A 15,064-nucleotide genomic window follows, 5' to 3' on the forward strand; every position below is an offset into this window, starting at 1 on the left:
ACCTACCATAGCCCCTCTTGGTTAGTGCATGCAGCAAGTGCAATGGCCCGGTTCAGTTGGGGAAATAACTAAGGCACATGAATATATACATCTCAACTGTACTTGCTAGTTGCTACTATGTGACCAGAGACAGTCAGCACAAACTTTTCCTCACTCCTCACATTCAAAATGCAAATATCCAAGGCACTCAGTGTGTATAATCAGATATCTACGTATCAACAATCACATAGTTGCCACGACTGGTCCATAATGACGAGGCTCAAAGTAAATATAAAATTAGTACAGCCACATGATTACCAACAGTTGTGAAGCATGAAATTGGAAATTAAGAAAGGGATGTGTTTCATGAGGGTTGTATGAGTTTACAATAGTACCAGCTACCAAGTATGCATGCTAAGTTATCTATAAAGCAAGTAATGTGAAAACAACATACTTGCAATGCTTTTTACCTGAATTCAAAAAGAACCACCATTGAAGACATTAGTGTGATAAACTGAGTAATGGAAGATCCATGGTCACCCTCGAGAGTGGCAGCCATTAGTATACAACAATCCAAAAAAGAACAGCAAAATTCAAAGGGAGAGCTATGGTTAATCATTTACAACAAATCTGGACTTATGTTGTCATCCAACAATGGATGTCAAGAATAAAGGTAATACAGAATGTTCACTCTAATACTCCACTCAACATATATGTATATATACCTGAATAACTCCCTGACTTAGAGAACAAGAACAAAATCATACACTTATTCAGGAAGAACGGACCTGTAAACTAAACAAATGCTTGCTCGCTGTATTTCAGGAATTAGGAGAAATATGTGCAGAGAACACTTCATGAACCACCCAATTTGTTGATATTACACTCTCGCAAAAATGCCTGATCATAGTCAACAAATTTTGACCAGTAGTCCCGGAATTTGGGTATGCTTATTTCAAGCCATGGTTTCAAGTTCCCATTGTAATGTATGACTGCTGCTCGTTGAATGTCCTTCTGGCTAACATTTGGATTGTAGCCAAGCCCAAGGACATGCCATGATCGGTCGAGGGCATATGTGCGCTTCCAAAAGGTTATCAAACCAGGTGGTAGGGTCCCCAACTTCCAAAGTTGTCTTTCATGATTCTGTGCAGATAAAATTTCATGACTTATTTGAACAACTTTATTATGCATGAAAGTTGATGGCGTATAGTGTATATGTTGACATTTTTAGGAACAAAATGAGATCGACATGACAAGCCATAGTCATCCAGAAAACTTAGTGAGGCTACAATATAATTGTCGAGTTTAATTGGAGGAACATTGGAGCAACAGGGCAGGACAAGACATATGGCGGTTCTTGTATACGGCCAAGTTGATTGGTTGTCTATGGCAGGGTTTTGGTTGGGGTGTGGACAAAGCTTAAATGTGAAAGTGACCTTTTACTGGAAAAAAGAGAAATTGCCCCAAGGGAGGAACTAATATGATACTTAACGAAATATTGACCATGTTGCTCCAGCCTCCAGGGTATCAATTTCATGACCAAGCAAAGCATGTGAAATTATGTACACAAAATTATGGCTAAATGAACATGCTAATCCAGACATAAATAAGTGAAAAGAATTTATTTCATACCCGATTTTGCCATGAGTGGTACACCTCTGTGATGTTTTGCCGCCTCCACTCATTTAGATCAATGATGTTCATTCCAAATGCCCAACCACAAGCACGAGGATCGAAATTTTTAGAGATCAGAGGATTTGAGAAGTTGAGGTAGCGGTCAAACCGATGAAAGCTTTCTCCACAGGTTTCAACCACACCAATCACCTTACCCTTAAGATCAAGTGACCAAAGGCCGCCAAGATCCTTTTGCACAACAATATCATCATCCAAGAAGAGAACCTTATCCAGCTTTGGGAAGATCTCCGGCAAGTAAAAGCGTAAGTGATTCATGATTGAAAGGTACTTTGGATTCCTAAACTTCACATTTGGATCAGAATCAGCACGAGATCTGAAGTAATAATCTATCATGGACTGAGAATTCAATTGCTTCAGAACTGGACTGTAACTTGAATTTAGCCAGGTGAATTCCTCAACATTTTGAACATCTACTGTAGCATACTTTGGTGGATTAGCCAAAAACCACATTCTCATTGCAGCAAAATTAAGCCTGTCAGTCACTATATGGAAAACGTGCTTTGATGGATCCTGCCACCATATACAGAAAAAGTTATAAATGAAGGTTGAGATATTCCAAATTTATTGGATGTCACTAAAGAGACATAAAGGTTGAGATATTATAAACTTAAGCATGCAGATGGGCATGTTTCTACGTAATCATATAGGAAAAGAGTTGGAAAGGATAAAGTGAATTTCTGAGCCAGATGCAACCTCAATATACAAGATGAGTTTCTGACAATAGCTCATTTACCTTTGCATGGGAAACAGTTGAGTTTACGACGACAGCAGCGGCTAATATGTTGTCTGAGAAGAGTGCATAGTGGTATAGCTTGGGATTTTCTAAATTCTCTTGATGTGGAAAATGCTGTTGGGAAGAATTTAACTTGAAATACTCTGTTGAAAGGCGTAAAGGAAGACAATGAAGACCCTTTGGAAGTGTCTTAGCAGTTAAGTGTGTTAAATACAATGTTTGCTTCTTGTGGACACGGAGCTGCTCTTCTGCTGAGTGAAGCATGGCACGAAGCTTCTTTACAATAGTAGCACAATCATCTTGAATTTGCTTCCCTTTGGCCAATGTTTGCTCCATTGCCTTCAACTTCTCATTGGCACTATATAAAGAAATCATATGTATTGGTAAATAAATCAATAACATGAATCAGGCTAGTAGACACTGTGCAATGAAATGGCAAAATCACTGGGGAAGGTAGGACTCAAGACCATTCCAAAGCCACTTTGACAGGAATAAGATGAACCATTGTTAAAAAATAAGACTTGCCTTCTTGACAAATCAGAATCCTTAGTGGCCTCACCAAGTACTCGCAGTACTTCCTTTATCCGCAAGCGAAGTTCTCTAATGAAGTGGGGATTGCTTCGTGTTGCTGAGAGTGAAAGGTAGACCTTCGCCCTAATGAGCTGATCCTTGAGCTGGCGAACACGAGCATCAGGGGGGACAATTTGCACATTCCGCTCTTCTTCTTTGCCCCTTGCTGTCTCTCCAGATACAACTTTACCACTAGTTTGAACAGTGCGTTGATCATGTCTTGTTTCCTAGAAACCAATCCAAACATAAGCAAGTTCAATTCATGTAGAAGGTCAATATTTTATCTCTGGTTTCCTAGATAATTATTGCAGATCAACCAATATATGCAGTCCACCACAACCATACAATTTTTTACAAAATATAGCAAACTACCCCTTGTCACACAATCGCAAATTAAATTAGTAGGATCAGCTATATGAATCCGTGCATCTAATCTTCTCTATTTAACTCCATTGTATTCCACCACTAAATAATCTGTCTGGCAAATTACTGATTATCCAAATCTCATACTTATCCCATATGGACATATGATTCTCTAACCAGAATAAAAACATCTCTCATTGAGCCTTCCCTTATAAAAGCTCATGCTTTAGTTGTTTTTTTTTTTTTTGAACATTGGTAAAGTTGTATTCTTCAGCATTAAGGACATGCTGGCCACCTTCAAAATTTACAGCCCTAAGCGAAATTACAAGCTCCCTATTAATTCTATAATTTGATCTACATCTTCTATGCAGAGTTGTTTACACCAAAAAAGTAAAGATACCAAACAATTCCATTTTACTAAAAGCCTTAGCAGATGTTCAGTGCTTTTCGCCTTTGACTACACCGCGACAACCACCAAACTTAATGTAAGTATAATAACAACAACATTTAATCCATCTTAACATGTATTTTTATGCCATTCATCTTGTGCATATATTGGAAGAGATAGATATATTGGTCTTTAACAGCCCAACTTCACTCCTATACAATATTGTTGCTCTCACAACTGTTTGATACAACTTGTTTTCACTTTCTTAAGAAGTTTTCTGGCGCATAACACTCCACGAGGATCCCCCTATTTTAGCCATCTTATTTTACTTCTTTTATACGGACTATCCAATTTTAATTCAATGTGTTGCATCTTAATCTATCAATATCTAAGCACAACATTCCAGTCTAATTTCACTGTCATTCATCTAATGGAGTATAAACTTGCAAAATTTGAGCAACATAGATTTAGTCATAATTCTACTAATCCTAAGGGGTCGTTTGGTTTGAAAATGAGTTATGATGGGATAAATTATGTTGGGATAAGTTATGTTGGGATTAGTTATGATGGGATAAGTTGTGTTGAGATTATTTTTTATTGAGTGTTTGGTTTGTTGTATTCAAAATAATAAATTTTAAGAACAATTTATTTGTTTACAAAAATGCCCTTCATTAATGTAAAAAGTGATATAACAAAAGGGTTGAAAGAGACATTTTTGTCATTTACCTATTTTATCCCGGGATAAGTTATCCCGGGATTACTATACCACCCCAAGAGAGGGATAACTTATCCCGGTATTAATTATTAATCCCGGGATAAGTTATCCCGAACTTGCCAACCAAACAACTAAATAAGCGGTACTATAATTTAATCCCGGGACTATTTGGTATTATCCCTCACACCAAACGACCCCTAAGAGTGTTATGCTCTATCGTGCTTCTCTATAATTCCAACTTTTGGTTCCATTACTAGTTCCGGCAATTAACATAATATTATTGCAAATAACATGCACCACAGAACCCCATTCTATATACTATCCTTTAACTCAATGATATCCAGGGTTAATATGCAAAGTTTCAAGATAGATCACGGGTGTAAATCCACGATGATGAGAAAATCATCTTTATATCCTCTCCCAGCATATCACATAGTACTGAAGAAGCAAAAGAAGATACGCAGAAATTCCCATGATACTGAAGCATTTATGAGCCCAAAAGTTGACATGTGAAAGACCAAGAACAAAAAAATATTCTATGACCACCCAAGAAAAGGGCCAGAGTACACCTTATAGATCGATCCTCAGATTAAGACAGTAAAGAAAACGATTACAATATCACAATGTCAACATATGAATGTTTGTGTAAGGAAATGAGGATCAGGCCTAATTCAACCCCAAAAGCTATAAGGAGACAACATTCACATCCACAACTACAACTGATGTGGAACAACTTAATACCCCCTGCACGTCCAGGCTTGTCAACTAGAGCATGGACAACATAATATGGTGCCCCATAATCAGGTAAACAAAAAGTGGGATGAGCCTGACACTCATACCATGTAAAGAAATGGACCTTGGGCCTAACTCCAAATACTAGCTCATGAGGTGAGAAGTTACCTAAAGAACATATAAAGACCAAATCCACATCCCTCAATTGAAGTAGGATAACTAAACAGTTAGAGACAAAGAACAACAAACACCACAAAACATCAAATAGCTGCAGACTGGAAATTGAAATGAGTCATGCAAAAGCAGAAAATATGCAAGGTAGTTACAGTTTTAGTGGAATCCAAGGTCTGGTTAGAATCTGTTGGACTCGTCTTTTTCTTTGAGCTGGTTTCCATTGCTATGCTTTCGTTTTTCCCCGCTGACACAAGTTTCGGTGAAGTTTTGTCTGTTTGTTGTGGTTCATGCAAGTTATCGGTAACCTGACTTATGTGACTTCCATTCATAGCCACTTCTACTCCATCATTGCTGCTTCCAGTGGCAGTTTGATGCTTCATTGATTCTGCTGAATAAAGATGACATGTTAGAGATAGACAGTTCAAAAACTATAGAAGCAACATGAAACTTGATCAAGTTGTTTTCATGCATTCCAGATCTCTAAGTTCGAAATATAGACAGACATAAATGAACAAAAACCTTCAGTTAGTTGTCTTGTTTTCCGAGCATCCTCGCTGCTTAAAGTGTCTGAGGCATTAGAAAGGGAATGGCTTGAATTTTCTGAATATACATCGCCCCGTGGTTCTTTGAGAGATGTGGATGACTCCTATCAGTATTTGTAGACATGGAAAGTTCAGCACAGTGACCAAATGTTGCTGAATCTAAGAGGAAACACAAATCCTCAGACTAGAATTACAATTGATACCTGAGGCAGCACATTTAGAGGTCGGACGTCACCACCAAAAGTCTGCATCATGGAATCAGTAATTGTAAGCAAAATATTCATATTCATGCTTTAACAAACACATGAAAGGCACTAAACAATGAAGTGGATAAAACACAAATCCGACTTACAAAGGTGGACAGATCTTCAATGAACTCAGTCCTTGCTGCAGAAATAATCATAGAATGCCAATACATCAAACATTATCCTTGATGGGCTATTCCCATTTTAAGAAACAGAGAATAAATTAAGGAACTTACATGAAGAAGGAGAAGTAAAATAAGTCCCAAGAGTGTCAGTGTAAAGGACTAAAGGGGCAAAAACAGTCAGTAGCAACAAGAACAAAACCGGCTTCCTCAGTTTCATCTTCATCACCTACACCCCCTTTAATTCCTTCCTTATCTCAGCTTATTAACAGCAAAACCTCAGATCACCTTCAGCACAATGTCACTACCAAATTAGTACTCAACTGAACTAATGAAAAACGTAAAAAAAATTGAAGACCCACTGGGGGAAATGAAGGAAAAACTCAATTCCACTAATAAATCCATAAATTACTATACAATGTACTGATTAAAATACTGTACTACACCACTGAAAGTGAACCCAAATTGATGATTTTGCAGTAAAGAATAATAAAAAATAGAAGAAGTAAAGAGAAGAGGAAGTGAACATACCATGAACTCAGCCTCAAAAAGCCAGAACAGTCAGTAGCAAATTCCTTCCTTATCTCAGCTTATTAGAAGCAAAACTCAGATCTCCTTCAGCACAAATACAAATACCAAATCAATACTCAATTGAACCTAACCGTAAAAATACAAGAAACTGAACAACACTCACTTGGCAAAACGAAGAAAAATTCAATTTCCTCAACAAATCTATACATTGCTGTAGAATGTATTGTTTAAAATACTCTACTAAACCTCTGTAACTGAACCCAAATGGCGATTTTGCAACTAAGAATAACAAAAATAGAAACCCCAAATACAAAAATGGTCGAAGTGAACATACCAGAACAATGACTATCAAACTTCTTCTTTCTCAGCTTATTAGCAGCAAAACTCAGATCTCCTTCAACACAAATATCAATACCAAATCAAAACTCAATTGAACCTAACTGTAAAAATACAAGAAACTGAACAACACCCACTTGAGAAAACGAAGGAAAAACTCAATTTCCTTACAAAATCTATATTAAAAAAAAAAAACTGTAAAATGTATGGGTTGAAACACTATACTACGCCACTGTAAGTGAACCCAAATGATGATTTTTCAGGTAAGAAGAAAGATACAGAAAGTGGGTTCAAGCAAAGAGAAAATGAGATTGAACATACCATAAAATCAGCCTTGAAAAAAGCAAGAATTTGGCTATGGTGAATGCAAAAGAAAGAGAGAGATACAAGGAAGAGAAAGATAAGGGTGTCGGTAAGAGCAAATGGGATCCGAATACAAATGAAAAATTGAAATTCATTATTTTTTATTATTAAAATTTTGAAAAAAAAATTACAAAAATATTTATTATGATATTTTTAATATAATAAAATTTAAAAAAATCTTATAACTATAAAATGTTGTGACATTGACATGGATTTATCTTGCTTTCTCCACGAGATTTTAGATTTGTTGGTGTTTGTCGTTGTTCTATTATTGTTGTTCTTGCTTTTGATATCCATCATAGCCTGTTGATTATCGCACTATATTGTTGTTTTTGTTCTTTTCTTGTTTCATTGCTTCTTTTGATAATTGTTATGCTTTTTACATTATTTTCTTACTTTTTGTGTTTGGATTTGTTATATTTGAGTCGAAGATCATTTGAAAATAATTTTTCTATCTCAACAAGGTAGTAGTAATGTTTGTATACACTCTATCCTTCTCAAACCACATTAATAAAATTTCATCGTTACATCATTGTTGTAACTTCAATTATAATGAATATAATGCTAAAAATCTTAAATATTGAACTCTATGATTTGAATATTAAATTCTTACTATTATGAGGTAAAAAAGGACAAATTAATTTAATCTATTCATCAATTATTGTGGTAAGATTAATGACAGGAAAGTCAAAATTATTTAGTTGAGGTAAGTTTATTAGTGGAACATAAGAATAATCATTTTTTTTATAAAGATGTGACGCAAATAATTTAATCTATGTAATACTCCAAATAAATCATCAACTAAAAATATGGATGATTTAAAACAAATCTTTTTCTTTATTAAAGTTTTATATATCTAATTAAATAAATTTGTAGAAATAAATTGATAATAAAGAAAATAGTACTATTCTAAGAAACAAAAATGAAAATAAAATATTTTTTATAGGAAATAAATTAGTGATTTGTGTGGATGAATATGAGATGCCAAGTTGTCACTGACCCTACAAAATTATATTTATTACACAGTTGTCTTTGTTAATGTATTTGGTCCTTTCTTCATTTATTATTATAACAAATAGAAAATAATATGAAATCACGATAGAGCGAATAAAGTTACTTTTTTATTAATCAGAAGTTTCAGTTTTAAATTTTTGATATAATTTTTTTTTTAGAAAATGTTTTTCATGAATGAGAGTTACATGATATAAATTCAGATTAATCATATTCTAATACAAGGATCCAATATTCAATATGAAATAAAAAATAAAATAAATATATGGAGTAGTTTTCAAAATAAATAAAAATAATTTTTTTATGAGATATTTTTATTAAAGTAATTTGAAATAATATAGGGGTGATTTTTATAAGATCTATTATTCAAGACTATATTAATTCATTTTCTCAAAAAATAATTCTTATTAGACGAATCTAACTTGTTTGGAATTAATGTCTAGTTATTTTCTATAAATCAGTTTAGCATTAATGCCTAGTTATTTTTCCATAAAGAAAAGTATATATAACTATGTATACTCTTAAATTTTTTTCCATAAATTAGTTTAAAACTATAAATGCTAACATAATTTTGATTACCATATTATAACTATGTTCACCTCCACAATTTTTACTATTTAATAACTAAATTTAGAAATTTGAAACTCAAGAAAAATCAATTAGAGACCGCTCAAAGGGAGGGCTAGCAAAGCTTTAACTTTAGGCGCGCGAACATTGAGGTCTTAATTATTTTAATTAATAATAAATATTATATGTGTTGTAAATCCATTAAATAGTGGATTGTCCATTTGATTTCTTAAAGAATTAATTGGATTCAAGTATGTATAATTCCAAGGTGATATGAACATTGGTGGATATTTATGTATCAACTTATTTGGCTTTTAACAAGGTGACCTTTGGGAGTGATATCTCAACACTATAAATAGAGATATCATTCACCATTTGGTACTTGGTAGATACACTTGAATAGAAGAAAAAGTCTTCTCCTCCATCTACTTATCTTGTCTTCTTCTATTTATATTATATTATTATGAGCTTGTCTTTATAACACGTTATCAACACGAATATTCTCTAAAATTGTAGTACTTCGTAAAAGTGTTGTAGTTGCAACACTTGTGGGCAGGAACATGTTCTATTTATTTTTTCTTGTTACACATTTATATTTTTCAAAAGTTCCTCTTATACTAATAATTTATTTTAGTATATATGTGTTATATGAAGAGGTAGAACATATTGGTTTGTTTTACTTTAACAATTTTATACATTGGTTTATGATTATACTAACAATTCTTCTTTTCAGAAAAGAATTGAGGAATAAAGAAGTAAATCTTCATGTTGATTTTCTAAGTATTATTAATTATGAGGAACTAATTTGTTTCTATAATTCTTGATTTTTCTTTAAAGGCTCATGGCTGAGTTCTATTGGTTTTGACTTATATGACATTGATTGAAGGGTAAGACGATGGATTCAAGTCCCATCGCACCAAAGGAGTAAGACATCATGTTAAAGTCCGAATGCACATAATGAAAAATGTTTGAGGATAAGATGATAGATTCAAGTTTTATCGCACCAAGAAAGTAAGACATTAATTTGAATTTTGATGCACCATGATGATAAGGTATTGGGTTCAATCTCATAGATTCATGACCTAAGACGACTTTATATGGATAAGACGTTGGATGTAAGTTCTAATGCACCATAATGATGATTTAATGATGACTATGACAAACTAATTGTATTTTTTTTTTATGAGAAGTCATGAATATCACCCAATTGATTTGCTCCATTCTCTTATGTGAATGTGGTAGTTGTACATGATAAGTCTGAAAGATGACAGTGATTATTGTGGTTATACAAATGAATATGGGCATGAAAAAAAAGAAAAATTATAATAGTCATCATTGTGGTTAAATTAAGAACACTGTGAGTTCTCCAAATATTTCTTCAAAATGTGAAAGTAATTTTTATCATCAAGAGGTATAAAAAATCATTGGACACGAGATTGTTGTGCGACCTAATAATATGATAAATTTGTAAATCCTCCATCAAAAGAAAGGAAGATAAAGTGGTGGTACACTTGACCTTTCAAAGTGATGTTGAGGTGTGTCGTGCAAAAAAGGATAAAATTTAAGGGCATGACAATGAGCTTACAATGCAAATTCTTGAAAGTGAATGTGGCAAGATATGAAGAAAAAATATGAATAAAAACATATTCATGTATGGTTGAAAATATGTCACAACTCACCTCTACGGGAGGTTTGAGAGAAATAAATAAATTTTATTTGACAAGAATGGTCAATGATCGTGTACGTTTATACGTCATAAATATTATGGTATGTTTATTGTGAACTACCGAAAGAGAAAAAGAAAGAAATAATTCTTGCCTATAAAGGTTGTGGCCATAACCAAAATAATACTATCGTGTGGCAATACAAATTTGTCATTGGTTGTGTACCTATGGTACAACAAAAGTGAAGCAAGAAACATGTCTTGCTCGTAATAATTTTGACCATGACAATAATAATATAATTTTCTTCTTGAAGGAGATTCTCACCATATGGATGGTGTCATGGAATATGTGATAGTACACAAAAATTAATTACAAGCTCTAACGAGTTGTGTTATTGTCAGAGGAATAATTTGGGGTTGTAGTAAAGTCTCAAAAGAAATTTTTTAAGTTTCAAATAAATTGAAAAGAAATATTGAGACTATAATTATGAAAAGACTTAATTAATTACTACAACCGAAGCGGGTTATAAATATTTATGTAAAATGTTACCTATTTTTCTCTTGTTTGTTGCACACAAATGTGGACTTGCTGATGAAATCACATGCAAAAGTAAATTGTAAGTGTACTGAAATAAAGATCAGTTGGCATGATCGGTTGGCCATTTCGATTAAAATTTGATGCAAAAATAATTGAGAATTCACATAGTTATATACTGAAGAAATCAAATATTCTTCAAGAATTCTCTTGTGTTGCTTGTTTTCTGATAATTTGATCATTGTATCATTATACCAGCTAAGATTGAGATTGTACTCCTTGAGATTTTTGGAACATATAAAACGGTGAATATGGGCCCATTCACCTGCCATGTGGACCGTTTACAACTGTATGAAGATGCATCTATGAGATGATCACATGTGCTTTGTTGTCAACTTACAAATTGATTTTTGTAAAGTTGTTGCTCGAATTGTTAAATTAAGAGTACAGTTTCAAATTATGAAATTATATTGATAATGCTGGTTGATTTAGCATAAATTGTATGCCTTCAATTATAGCTAAATCATGGGAGAACAAAACTCCCGAACAAGATTTGGTATGAGATAAGTTTATTTAACATGTAGGAACATATGTAGGCATCAATCTAACAAGGTTTCCCCATCATAATTGGTTTAGGGTCAGGAACCAAATAATTTCCATCTAATGTTTAAATGTGCGGTATCTGATTTAATTGCTCCACCGCGCACAAAATGGATTTCCAAATGATGTGGAGATGAATGCTTGTAACGACCTAATTTTGTCATTATTGAAAAGCCTGTGGGGGAAAGAATTGGGGCTAGAAAACTTTTTCGTAGTAACTTGAGATTTCCTAGCCTAGTCCAGATTTGGACGAAATCGGAGTCAATGAGGTCTAGGAAAATTTGGAACAAATGAGAGATCTATTAATGAATTTGATTACATGAGTGGATAGCTAAGACATTAAGGAACCCGGACGACTTTATGGAATCAAATTTGGGCCAGTAGAACTCTTGAAAATGATCTTAATGTGAACGAGTAACATTTTGTCTCCGTGTAGGCCGCCAGAGCGGGATTAGTGCAGCCAAAGCGGGACAGATGCGACTTAAGTAAGAAATAAAACCCCAAAAAGTTATTTTATGCACTTTTCGACTTTGAGAGCTAGGAGACGACCCCAGACGAGTTCTTGATCATTTTTCACCATTCTTGAGGCTAAAGGTAAACTTTTCACTCCTCGAATCCATTTTTTGATCTGTAGAACGAAATAGAATAGGTGAATATTGATGGAGAAGGGTTTTGTTATAGATTCTATGGTGGAAGAAACCTTAATCTGGGTATGAGGATCAAGGGTTTGACCTAGGATTGATATTATTGATTATAATCCGAGTAATTATACCTTATTTGTTTATCATTGCGTTAATTGTATGTTTTTAGACCACAAACAAGCGGGAAGAATCGGAAGATTCAAGTGTCTCAGGGGATTCAAGCTTGGATACGAGGTAGGTGAAGGTTGTGATTTCATGTTGGTGTGATATATATTTGCGATTACTACATTATAATGCATCTATGTATGCGAATGTTGCGTTATTGATCACACTACTCGTAAATAAGGTTGATTGAATAATTGTATGCCATGAAATCATGAATTGATTGTATGATTGTGAGAATGTACATTGTGATTATGATTGTGGCTTGTTGAATGGATTGGGTGTTGCGTTCTGACACACTAACTTGGATTGGTTGCCACGTTCCAACATAAACATGGGATCGGTTACCATGTTTCGGCATAAATATTGGATCGGATACCACGTTTCGGTATGCTAACAGTTTGGGTGTGGGTTCCATGAGAGGACCATTGAATTGGGTCCGTGAGAGGACCATTGAATTGTGTTATGTATCTACTTATGATGATTACATTCATATCTAATGATGATTAAGGTTGAAAGACTGTTTATTGCTCTAAATGATAACCAATGTGTATTATTGAGAACGTGTAATGCTACATTAATCCTGAAAAGATGACTAATATTGTATATGTTCGGTATATGCATGTTTTATACTGTTGTGGTTACTTGCATGCGTTTCACCTTTTGGGATAGCCGTATGATCCTACCAGTACAGTGTGGTTGTGTACTGATACTACAATTGCTTGTTCTTTGTTGAGTACGGGGCATCTTCAGGTGGCTATTGATAGACTTCAGCTAGGTGACTATTGAGCGTGACCGGATTCAAGGGTGAACCAGTTCTTTTGGGCTGCCATGGATCTTTCTTGTTTAAGTCCATTCTTTTCGGACTCAGACTAATTGTTTAGGGTGTTGTTTAGTTCCTGGGTTATACCCCTTGTTCTTAAACTTGTCGTTAGTAGAGTTTTAGTACAATGACTTTCAGGTTCTAGGGGTTGAATTTCCACATTAGTAGTTGTTTGTTAAAACCTTGGAGTTTATAGGGACTCCATTTTTATAGTCATTTAAACTTGCTTCCGTATCTTTAAATGTGTAGTATTTGGTTAAGTTGTTAGATTTGGGTTGTAGTAATGGTTCTCCCACCAGAGGGTTAGTGTGGGTGCCAATCACGAGTGTTTATGATGGTTGTTAGTGTTGTGAGTGCGATTCACTAGCTATGTTCTCTTGATTGAGTGGGAAGATTTAGATATTTTTAATGACATAATTGGTGTTTTCTTGGAGTTGTTAAAGTATTTTAGTGGTTCTACATGTACCACCTTGGTTATGAGAATTTATAGAAGAGCTACTATGCATATTTATAGTTGTCCGACAATCTAATATTTCATCTTGTCATCGAGGTCATGTATCGATTACGTGTGGTTGAATATGGGGATCATTGACTACAATTCTACTATTCTTAAGGATAATCTACAGTCATAATTGCTAAATCTAGCATTTCGATAGTGTCGTTGGTCGGTTTGCATGCTTGGACATATCCCTTAATGAGTATTTGATGTCAAAAGATCAAATTTTTATAACTTAAGTTTATGAAATATGATGATAAGGACGATGCTTATTTGGGTATTATGAGTGTGTGTTGGTTGGTTCAGGTTAACTTCTAATTGTAGCGAGTATTGATTTAGAATTTTATCATGATTATGTGAGAAATGATTCGTTCTGATGTTTGTTTCAAAGTCCTTGATAACATGTGGTAGACGTGTGTACGATCAACTTTGGTGGTTATTGAGAATAACTTTTGTTGTTAGTTATGTTTACATATAACAATGATTATCACTTGAGTATTGAGATGACTTCATTGAGGCATTGTAAGGAAGGATATGTAGGTATTCAATTTGGTTGGTTTGGGGACAAAGATTATATCATGAAGTGAGACTCAATATTGTTAAACAAGACCTTCAGTATGAAGAATAACCGATTGAAATTCTTGATCACGATGTCCGGGAGCTAAGGACATGCGAGACAAGTATCTTAGTAATTCGACATTTTAGATACTACTCTACCTTTATTTTAGCCAGTCTTTCCTAGTTGATCACTCGGGGATGAGTGATGGGTAAATTGGTATCTATCGTAATGACCTGATTCCGTCGTTATTGAAAAGCCTATGGAAAAAGAATTAGCGCTAGAAAACTTTTTCGTAGTAACTTGAGATTTCCTAGCCTAGTCCAGATTTGAACAAAATCGGAATCAATGAGGTCTAGGGAAATCTGGAACAAATGAGAGATCTATTAATGAATTTAGATACATTAGTGGATAGCTAAGATGTTAAGGAACCCGTACGACTTTACGAAATCGAATTTGGGCGAGTAGAACTCCCGAAAATGATCTTAGCGTGAACGGGGAACATTCTCTCTCCGTGTGGGC

The 15,064-nt window shown here is 34.3% G+C and overlaps 1 protein-coding gene across 1 annotated transcript; it reads right to left on the reverse strand.

The window, feature by feature from the left end:
- Positions 1–567: 567 nt before the first annotated feature.
- LOC125818533 (probable galacturonosyltransferase 4) lies at positions 568–7,571 on the reverse strand. The gene is made up of 12 exons (XM_049498015.1): positions 7,447–7,571; positions 7,124–7,183; positions 6,790–6,873; positions 6,373–6,546; positions 6,244–6,278; positions 6,095–6,136; positions 5,869–5,995; positions 5,502–5,737; positions 2,933–3,204; positions 2,408–2,765; positions 1,612–2,184; positions 568–1,122 (listed from the first exon to the last, which is right to left on the reverse strand). The coding sequence occupies exons 4-12, from the start codon at positions 6,482–6,484 to the stop codon at positions 835–837; spliced, it is 2,043 nt and encodes a 680-aa protein (XP_049353972.1). The 5' UTR covers positions 6,485–6,546; positions 6,790–6,873; positions 7,124–7,183; positions 7,447–7,571; the 3' UTR covers positions 568–834.
- Positions 7,572–15,064: the final 7,493 nt, after the last annotated feature.

Source organism: Solanum verrucosum, unplaced genomic scaffold (genome assembly GCF_900185275.1).
Source record: "Solanum verrucosum unplaced genomic scaffold, falcon-dt-bn FXZP01000252.1, whole genome shotgun sequence".
Taxonomy (NCBI): domain Eukaryota; kingdom Viridiplantae; phylum Streptophyta; class Magnoliopsida; order Solanales; family Solanaceae; genus Solanum; species Solanum verrucosum.